General features: G+C 63.8%; 1 protein-coding gene across 1 annotated transcript; it reads right to left on the minus strand.

Moving 5' to 3' along the window:
• Nucleotides 1-29: 29 nt before the first annotated feature.
• On the minus strand, nt 30-8,991 carry CKM (creatine kinase, M-type). Its single transcript, XM_084501961.1, has 8 exons — nt 8,940-8,991; nt 6,892-7,093; nt 5,460-5,614; nt 4,670-4,802; nt 3,848-4,019; nt 2,830-2,953; nt 1,951-2,140; nt 30-338 (listed from the first exon to the last, which is right to left on the minus strand). The coding sequence occupies exons 2-8, from the start codon at nt 7,082-7,084 to the stop codon at nt 160-162; spliced, it is 1,146 nt and encodes a 381-aa protein (XP_084358087.1). The 5' UTR covers nt 7,085-7,093; nt 8,940-8,991; the 3' UTR covers nt 30-159.
• Nucleotides 8,992-10,788: the final 1,797 nt, after the last annotated feature.

A 10,788-nucleotide genomic window follows, 5' to 3' on the forward strand; every position in this document is an offset into this window, starting at 1 on the left:
AAAAAAAAGGAGCACCCCGGACACTTGGGTGCAGAACTGGGGGCCAGCGGCGTTTTTATTGCGGCTGCGCCGGTGGGAACTGGGTGGAACTGGGCCAAAGGGATGGGGAGGGGGGGGGTTGTAAATGGGGTAAGGGGTTTATGGGGTGGGGGGGGGGCCCTATTTTTGGGCCGGGATCATGTCGTCGATGGACTGGTTCTGCTCCAGCTTCTTCTCCATCTCCACCATGAGCTTGACGCCGTCCACCACCATCTGCACCTGCTCCACCTCGGAGAAGCCCAGGCGGTCGGCGTTGGAGATGTCGAAGACGGCGCCCACGGCCGCCGTGTCCACGCCGCCTGCGGGTGGGGTGGCCAAATCGGGGGGCTCAGCACCCGCGACCCCCCCCCCATCCTCCCGTCCCAACGCCCCTGTCCCCCTTCCAGCCGCTCCCGGACCCCGCAGCTCTGTGGTCCTTGGGTTTGTGCCCTCTGGTTCTTGTCCCCGTGTCTCTGGCCCTATATCGCCGTGGCCCTGTACCCATGCGTCCCATGTCCCTATGCTCATGGGTGCCCCATGTCCCTGTGTCCTTAAATCTCCACGTCCCTATGCCCATGTGTCCCCATGTCCCCACACCCCTACATCCCTGTGCCCGTGTGCCCCATGTCCCAGAGTCCTTAAATCTCCATGTCCCTGTGCCCACCCACATGTGCCTCATGTCCCTAAATCCCCATGTCCCTGTGCCCATGTGCCCCATGTCCCCATGTTCCTAAATCCCCATGTCCCTGTACCTGTGTCCCATGTCCCTACACCCCCATATCCCTATATCTATGTGCCCCATGTCCCTGTGTCCCTAAATCCCCATGTCCCTGTACCCATGCGTCCCATGTCCCTATGCTCACGGGTGCCCCATGTCCCTGTGTCCTTAAATCTCCACGTCCCTATGCCCATGTGTCCCCATGTCCCTACATCCCCGTGTCCCTGTGTCCCCATATCCCCATGGCCGTGTGTCCCTAAATCCCCACGTCCCTATATCCATGCATCCCATGTCCCTGTGTCCTTAAATCTCCACGTCCCTGTACCTACATGTGCCTTGTGTCCCCAAATCCCAATGTCCTTGCACCCATGTGCCCCATGTCCCTGTGTCCCTAAATCCCCACGTCCTTGTGCCATGTGTCTGACGTCCCCATGTCCCTACATCCCCATATGTCTGTGATCCATGTCCCTAAATCCCCAGGTCCCTGTGCCCATGTGCCCCATGTCCCAGAGTCCTTAAATCTCCATGTCCCTGTGCCCACCCACATGTGCCTCATGTCCCTAAATCCCCATGTCCCTGTGTCCCATGTCCCTACACCCCATATCCCTATATCTACGTGCCCCATGTCCCTGTGTCCCTAAATCCCCATGTCCCTCTACCCACGCATCCCATGTCCCTATACCCACGCGTGTCCCTACAACCCCACACCCCTGCGCCCCATGCCCCTGACACCCCCTTGTCCCCATACCCACATCCCTGTGCCCACAGCCCCAATACCATGCATCCAAGCACCCCACGCCCCCTTCCCCTTAATCCCACGCCCCCTTCCCCTTAATCCCACGCCCCCTTCCCTTAATCCCACGCCCCCTTCCCCTTAATCCCACGCCCCCTTCCCCTTAATCCCACGCCCCCTTCCCCTTAATCCCACGCCCCCTTCCCCTTAATTCCACGCCCCCTTCCCCTTAATCCCACGCCCCCTTCCCCTTAATCCCACACCTCCTTCCCCTTAATCCCACGCCCCCTTCCCCTTAATCCCACGCCCCCTTCCCCTTAATCCCACACCCCCTTCCCCTTAATCCCACACCTCCTTCCCCTTAATCCCACGCCCCCTTCCCCTTAATCCCACGCCCCCTTCCCCTTAATCCCACACCCCCTTCCCCTTAATCCCACGCCCCCAACCCAAATCCCCCCGTGCCCCCCGTCCCCATCCCGACCTGTGCCGCGCTTCTGGAGGCGGAGGCGCTTGAGCACCTCCTCGAATTTGGGGTGCTGGCTGAGTTTGGGCAGGCGGACGTGGACGCCGCCGCGCAGCCCCGTGCCCAGGTTGGAGGGGCAGGTCAGGATGTAGCCCAGGTGCTCGGTCCACATGAAGGGGTGCCCGGCCTTCTTGAAGATCTCCTCGATCTGCAGGGGACGGGGGGGGACACGACACGGGGTCATGGACACCCCCACCCAGCTCCCCATATCCCTAAATCCCCAAATCCCCAAATCCTGTCCCCTATAACCCCCGAAGCCTTAATCCCCACGTCCCTCCCCCACTGCCCATATCCCCCCTGTCCCCCAATGCCCCAACCCCTATGGCCCCCAAATCCCAATCCTCATTTCCCCAATTCCCCCCAATTCTCCCCAGTCCCCACTGTCCTCCTATGCCCTAGTTCCCAAATCGCCCATGTCCTAATCCCTGTGTCCCCCATGTCCCCCATGCCCTAATCCCCTTATCCTCCATGCCCTAATCTGTGTCCCCATGCCCTAATCCCCTTATCCCCCATATCCCTATGCCCTAATCCCTGTCTTCCCTGCCCTAATCCCCACATCCCCCATATCCCCACACCCTAATCCCTGTCTTCCCTGTCCTAATCCCCATGTCCCCCATACCCTAATCCCTGTGCCCCCCATGTCCTCCCAAACCCTAATCCCATATCCCCATGCCCTAATCCCATACCCCAATGCCCTAATCCCCACACCCCCCATACCCCCATGCCCCCAGCCCCCAACACATCACCCCCAGGGGCCTGCTCCCACATCCCCAAGCCCTCCCACCCCCCCCACGTCCCCCCCCGGCCCCCCAAATCCCCCCCCAGCCCCTTCCCCACCTTCTTGAGGCCGACGCAGAAGCGCCTGAAGACCTCCTTCATGTTGCCCCCCTTCTCCATGGAGATGACGCGGAGGTGGTCCTCCTCGTTCACCCACACCAGGAAGGTCTTGTTGTCATTGTGCCTGCGGGGGGGGGGCACCCTCAGCACCCCCCGCACCTTTGGGTGCCCCCAAAACACCCCCAGCCCCACACCCACCCCCCTACATTTGGGAACACCCCAAACTTTGGGCTCCCATTTCACCCCTTTAACAGGGACAGGGGGTGGGTTTGGGGGTGCCCCCACCCCATGTGGCCCCCCCCCCACCCCCTGCACCCCCGAAACACCCCCAGCCCCACACCCACCCCATACATTCGGGAACACCCCAAACTTTGGGCCCCCCTAGCAGGGACGGGGGGGGTGGGTTTGGGGGTGCCCCCACCCCATGTGGCCCCCCCCCCACCCCCTGCACCCCCAAAACACCCCCAGCCCCACACCCACCCCCCTGCTTTGGGGGACACCCCAAACTTTGGGCTCCCATTTCACCCCTTTAGCAGGGACAGGGGGTGGGTTTGGGGGTGCCCCCACCCCATGTGGCCCCCCCCACCCCCTGCACCCCCAAAACACCCCCAGCCCCCCACCCACCCCCATACATTCGGGAACACCCCAAACTTTGGGCCCCCCTAGCAGGGACGGGGGGGGTGGGTTTGGGGGTGCCCCCACCCCATGTGCCCCCCCCCACCCCCTGCACCCCCAAAACACACCCAGCCCCCCACCCACCCCCCTGCTTTGGGGGACACCCCAAACTTTGGGCTCCCATTTCACCCCTTTAACAGGGACGGGGGGTGGGTTTGGGGGTGCCCCCGCCCCATGTGACCCCCCCCTACCCCCTGCACCCCCAAAACACACCCAGCCCCCCACCCACCCCCATACATTTGGGGACACCCCAAACTTTGGGCTCCCATTTCACCCCTTTAGCAGGGACAGGGGGTGGGTTTGGGGGTGCCCCCACCCCATGTGGCCCCCCCCGGGTGCCCACCAGATGCCGCGGGCGTCGGGCCAGTCGCGGGCCATGCCGGAGGCCAGCAGCAGGGGGGAGACGGGCTTGTCGAAGAGGAAGTGGTCGTCGATCAGCTGCTGCTGCTCCTGCTCCGTCATGGCCTTCAGCGGGTAGTATTTCCCCTTGAACTCCCCCTCCAGGCTGTTCAGGGCTGAGGGGCGGGGTCAGGACACGCCCGAGACACGCCCTGCCACGCCCAAGCCACGCCCATGCCACGCCCGGCCACACCCGGTCACGCCTGGTCACCCAGCAGCCTGCCCCAATGCGCAGAGGCCACGCCCACAGCTCGAAGGACACGCCCCCGAGCCCGCAAGCCACGCCCCCCGAACACCCCAGGTGTGACCGCACCCATAAGCCACGCCCATAACCATAAGTATAATAACCACGCCCCCTTTCATGCAAGCCACGCCCCGTGCCTCTCCCCGCCATGCCCACACCCAGAGGCCAAGCCCACGCCCATAGACCACGCCCACGCCCAGAGGCCACGCCCCCAAGCCAGCAGTCAACTCGTGCCTGCAAACCACGCCCACAAGCAGAAGCCACGCCCTTTGCCTTAAAGCCACGCCCCCCAACCACCAGCTCACACCTGCAAACCCTAACACTGAGACCACGCCCCCATGAGAAAGCCACGCCCACACAGAGGCCACGCCCACACCCCCATAGACCACGCCCATCCCATAGACCACGCCCACACCCTAACCTCCCCTCCTACCCCAGCCCTCCCGCTAAGCCTCACCCCTCCCATATGACCACGCCCTATTTCGTAGACCACGCCCCTTCCAACAGGCCACGCCCCCTCACCGGTGACGGACAGCTTCTCGATGGCGCGCCGCTCCCCCCGGCTGCAGTGCGGGGGCAGGGAGTACCCCTTGATGCTGCGCCCGGTGCGCACGCGGCTGCTCAGCACGTACTTGGGGTCCAGGTCCTCGCCCCCCTGCACGCAGCACCCGTCTGGGTGACCCCCCCGTTCCCCAAATCCCCCCCATGTCCCTAAATCCCCCCCCAATCCCTAAATCCCCCCCCCATGTCCCCAAACCCTCCCCCAATCCCTAAATCGGCCCCATGCCCCTAAATCCCCCCCCCATGTCCCCAAACCCTCCCCCAATCCCCCCCATGCCCCTAAATGCCCCCCCATGTACACAAATCCACCCCCAATTTCCCCAAATCCCCCCCCATGTCCCCAAACCCCCTCGATCCCCCAATCCCCCCCCCATGTCCCCAAATCCCCCCCCGTCCCCAAACCCCCCCCAATCCCCAAATACCCCCATGTTCCCAAATCCCCCCCCATGTCCCTAAATCCCACCCCAATCCCCAAATCCCCCCATGTCCCCAACCCCCCCCAATCCCCAAATCCCCCCCCATGTCCCCAAACCCTCCCCCAATCCCCAAATCTCCCCCCACGTTCCCAAACCCCCCCAATCCCCAAATCCCCCCCCATGTCCCCAAATCCCTCCCCTGATCCCCAAATCCCCCCCATGTCCCCAAATCCCACCCCGTATCCCCCCGCCACCCAAACCCCATTGCTCCCCACCTCCCGAGCACCCCCCACGCCCCCCCCCCAACCCCAAATACGCCCCCCCCCAGGCAGCACCTTGAGGTTCTCGTGGTTGAGGTCGGTGCGGTGCTTGTCGGTGGGTTTGTAGCCGCCGTGGCGGTCCTGGATGACGGGGTCGAAGAGCTCCTTGAACACCTCGTACGACTCCTCGTCCCCGGCCACGCAGCCCACCGTCATGATGAAGGGGTGTCCTGCGGGGCGGGGGGGGTCAGTGGCACGCGGCAGGGGGGACAATGGCACTGGGACAATGGCACAGGGACAGTGGCACCAGGGACAATGGCACTGGGGCACTAGGAATGGCATGGGGACAATGGCACTGGGAACAATGGTACTGGGGCACCGGGGATGGCACAGGGACAATGGCACTGGGGCACCGGGAATGGCATGGGGACAATGGCATCGGGGACAATGGCACCAGGGACTATGGCACTGGGGGACCAGGGATGACACCAGGGACAATGGCACTGGGGCACTGGGGATGGCACCAGGGACAATGGCACTGGGGATAATGGCACTGGGGCACTGGGGATGACATGGGGACAATGGCACTGGGAACAATGGCACTGGGGCACTGGGAATGGCATGGGGACAATGGCACTGGGGACAATGGCACTGGGGCACTGGGGATGGCATGGGGACAATGGCACTGGGAACAATGGTACTGGGGCACCGGGGATGGCACAGGGACAATGGACCAGGGCAGTGGGGACAGTGGCACTTGGGGACAATGGTACTGGGGCCTGGGAATGGCACTGGGGACAATGGCACTGGGGCACTGGGAATGGCATGGGGACAATGGCACTGGGAACAATGGTACTGGGGCACTGGGGACAGTAGGGAGACAATGGCACTGGGGACAATGGTACTGGGGCACCAGGGATGGCATGGGGGCAATGGCACTGGGGCACTGGGAATGGCACGGGGATAATGACACTGGGGACAATGGTACTGGGGCACTGGGAATGGCATGGGGACAATGGCACCAGGGACAATGGCACTGGGGATAATGGCACTGGGGACAATGGCACTGGGGACAATGGCACTGGGGCACCGGGAATGGCATGGGGACAATGGCATCGGGGACAATGGCACCAGGGACAATGGCACTGGGGACAATGGCACTGGGGCACTGGGGATGGCATGGGGACAATGGCACTGGGGACAATGGCACTGGGGCACTGGGGATGGCATGGGGACAATGGCACTGGGGCACTGGGAATGGCATGGGGACAATGGCACCAGGGACAATGGCACTGGGGATGGCATGGGGACAATGGCACTGGGGACAATGGCACTGGGGCACTGGGGACAACAGACTGGGGCAACAAGGAACTGGGGATGGCACTGGGGACAATGGACCGGGGCACTGGGGCACCAGTGATGGAACTGGGCTGGGGTCAAGGAACCAGGGCACCGGGGACAATGGCACTTGGGGACAGTGGCACTTGGGGACAATGGGGCCACGCACCGGGGTTGTCAACGCCGGTCTGGATGACGTCGTCCAGCGTGAAGCCGCTGGGGGTCTCCTTGTCGCGCAGGCGCTGGTAGAGGGCGGGGGTCAGCACCTTGGCCATGTGGTTGTTGTGCTTGGAGAGGTCGGGGAACTCCTCCTCCGCCGAGAACTTCAGCTTGTGCTTGTTGTGGGTGTTGCTGAATGGCATGGCGGCGGGCTGCGGGCACGGCAGGACATGGGGTGACACGGCATGACACGGCGTGATATGGTGTGATATGGTGTGACATGGCGTGATATGGTGTGACATGGCGTGATATGGTGTGATATGGTGTGATATGGTGTGACATGGCGTGATATGGTGTGATATGGTGTGATATGGTGTGACATGGCGTGATATGGTGTGATATGGTGTGACATGGCGTGACATGGTGTGATATGGTGTGATATGGTGTGACATGGCGTGACATGGTGTGATATGGTGTGACATGGCGTGACATGGTGTGATATGGTGTGATATGGTGTGACATGGCGTGATATGGTGTGATATGGTGTGACATGGCGTGACATGGTGTGATATGGTGTGATATGGTGTGACATGGCGTGACATGGTGTGATATGGTGTGACACGGGGTGACACGGCGTGATATGGTGTGATATGGTGTGACATGGCGTGACATGGCGTGATATGGTGTGACATGGCGTGACATGGGGCGACATGGTGTGACATGGCATGACATGACGTGAGGGGGTGACACAGTGTGACATGGGGTGACACAGCGTGACATGGCGTGACGTGGTGTGACACGGGGTGACATGGTGTGACATGGCACGACATAGCATGATGTGGGGTGACATGGTGTGACAGGACACAGCATGACAGGGGACATGGTGTGACACAGCGTGACACTGTGACATGGCATGACATGGTGTGATGTGGTGTGACATGGGACACTATGACATGGGACATGGCACGACACAGAGTGACACGGGGCATGGTTTGACGTGGGACACGGCGTGACAGGGTGACATGGGACACAGCATGACATGGGACATGGCGTGACACAGGGCATGGCGTGACACAGGGCGGTGTGACACGGGTGACAGGCGGCATGGCACGACACGGGGCAGCGTGACGTGATACATGGCCTTACATGGCACAACACAGAGCACGGTGTGACACAGGGCATGTCGTGACACGGGGCATGTCATGACATGGAACGCATCGTGACACAGGGCACAGAACAGGGTATGGCAGGGCCACCAGGACAGCCTGGGCGCAGCAGTTATGGGGACACGTCGTGACACGGGGTATGTCATGACACAGGGCATGTCACGATAGGAGGCACATTGTGACACAGGGAGGGTCACAGCCACCAGGACAGCCTGGGCACTGCAGTGGGGGGGGCATGTCGTGACACAGGACATGTCGCGACACGGGGTATGTCACGACATGGGGCACGTCGCGACACGGGGCACGTCGCAACCACCCAATCAGCCCAGGAACAGGGGGCTGGGCACATGGGGGCGGGACACGGAGGGAAGGCGTGGCCACGATGTGGGCGTGGTCTTAAGGGGGCGTGGCCACGACGGGCGTGGTTCTTGTGGGCGGGGCTATGGGGAGGGGGGCGTGGCCGGGCCAGATTTGGCCGGGGCTGCGCGGGGGCTTTTTATAGCCCGGGGCTGGGGGGGGGGGGGCAACAACGGGGCACCGGGGGGGGGGGGGGGAACCGGTCCCGGGGTCGGTCCTGGGGGGTTCCCAGCGGGGGGGGCTCACCGGGGGGGTTCCCACCGGGGGGGGTCTCACCCGGTTCCCGTTAACCCGGGGGGGGTCCGGTTGGCACCGGGGGGGGTCCCACGGGGTGGGGGGGGTCTCACCGGGGGGGGTTCCCACCGAGAGGGGTCTCACCGGGGGGGGGTTCCCACCGAGGGGGGGTCTCACCCTGTTCCCGTTAACCCGGGGAGGGGTCCGGTTGGCACCGGGGGGGGGGTCCCACCGGGGGAGTCCGGTGCTGCCGGTCCCGGGGGGGGGGGTGGGGGGGGGGGGGGGGGGGCTCGGGGCTTACCTGGGGGGCGCGGAGCGGAGCGGGCGGAGCGGCACCGGCGGGGCTGGCGGCGAGCACCGGGGCCGCCCCCGGCTTTTATCGCCCCCGAGCCCCCCCCGGACCCGCCCCCGCCCCGCCCGGCCACGGGGGCCCGAGGGCACCGAGGGGGGACCGGGGGGGGACCGAACCGGGGGGACCGGGGGGCTCAGAGCGGGGCAGGGGGGTTGGGGGGGGGTCACCGGGACCGGGATGGGGATGGGGGGGGGCACCGGGACCGGGACCGGGACCGGGCTGGGTCCGGTGGAACCGAGCGGGGGTCGGCGCTGCCGGAGCGGCCGCCGGGAGGGGGGAGACCCCTCCGGACCCCCCCCCCGGATCCGCCCCCGGTGTCGGGTGGTCGCTGGGCTCCGGGCCCGGCACCTGCCGGCCCCGGTATGCGCGGCCCGGCCCCGAGCGCCGCCGCTGTGCGGGTGCACGGGGCACGGTTGCACACCCCCCCTGGGTGCACACACCCCCCTGGGTGCACGCTGCACGGTGCACGGTTGCACACCAAATATTTGCACGCTGCACGGTTGCACGGTGCACACCCCATGGGTGCACGGTGCACGGTTGCACACCACGCAGTTGCATGGTGCATGGGTGCACGGTGCACAGTGCACGGTTGCACACTACCTGGTTGCACACCACATGGCTGCACGGTGCACGTTGCACGGTTGCACACCACACAGTTGCACGTTGCACGGTTATACACCACACAGTTGCATGGTGCACATTGCACGGTTGCACACCACGGTTGCACAGTGCATGGTTGCACACTCCATAGTTGCACGGTGCACAGTGCATGGTTGCACACCACACAGTTGCACGGTGCATGGTTGCACGGTGCACAGTGCACATTTGCATGCTACATGGTTGCACACCACACGGTTGCACGGTGCACAGTGCACATTTGCACACCACATGGTTGCACGGTGCATGTTGCATGGTTGCACACCACACAGTTGCACGGTGCATGGTTGCACGGTGCACAGTGCACATTTGCACCCTACCTGGTTGCACACCACACAGTTGCACAGTGCACAATCACACAGTCCATGGTTGCACGGTGCATGGTGCACATTTGCACACTACATGTTTGCACACTACACCGTTGCACGGCTCCCAGTGCATGGCTGCTCAGCACAGTCACACCATGCACGTTGCACCGTCGCACACCACACAGTCACACTGCACGGTTGTGTGGTGCACAGTGCACGTTTGCACACCACATGGTTGCACACTGCACGGTTGCACGGTGCACAGTTGCTCAGCATACAGCTGCACGGTGCACGATGCATGGTTGCACACCAGAGGTGTACAGCACACAGCTGCATGGTTGCACACCACATGGTTGCACAGTGCACAGTTCACGGTTGCACACTGCATGGCTGCATGGTGCACGCTCACACAGGGCACGCTGCATGCTTGCACGCTGCATGGGGCAGGTTGCACGTTGCATGGAGCACGTTGCACGCTGCACGTTGCACGGGACAGGTTGCACGTTGCACACTGCTCGTTGCACACCAGCACCGTGCACCCCTGGGGGGCACCCAGCACCCCACGGGCTGCAGCGGGTGGCCCTGGGTGCTGGCCTTGGCTGACCTTGATGGGTGACAGCCACCACGGCTCCAGTTATGCTCCCACAGGGCCTGTACTGGGAGCACTGGGAGCACTGGGAGCCAAGCAGGGAGGGAGCAAACCCCAGGCTCAGGCAGCGTGGGCAAATGGTGACAGGGGACAAAGGGACACTGGGGGGGGGGGGCACATATTGGGAGTGCCCCCACAGGTGACACCGGCCCCACGCAGGGGGGGGTGCCCGTGGGGGGCGCAC

The sequence above is a fragment of the Aythya ferina genome, assembly GCF_964211825.1.
Source record: "Aythya ferina genome assembly, chromosome: 35".
NCBI classification, from domain to species: domain Eukaryota; kingdom Metazoa; phylum Chordata; class Aves; order Anseriformes; family Anatidae; genus Aythya; species Aythya ferina.

What these genes read in the sequence shown, in the direction of transcription:
- CKM (XM_084501961.1), bottom strand. Translation starts at nt 7,084, where the DNA reads ATGCCATTCAGCAACACCCACAACAAGCACAAGCTGAAGTTCTCGGCG. An exon ending in GACCGGCGTTGACAACCCCG is followed by an intron (nt 5,615 to 6,891) that starts GTGCGTGGCCCC and finishes CCCGCCCCGCAG; the next exon opens with GACACCCCTTCATCATGACG. An exon ending in CGAGAAGCTGTCCGTCACCG is followed by an intron (nt 4,020 to 4,669) that starts GTGAGGGGGCGT and finishes CCCGCCCCTCAG; the next exon opens with CCCTGAACAGCCTGGAGGGG.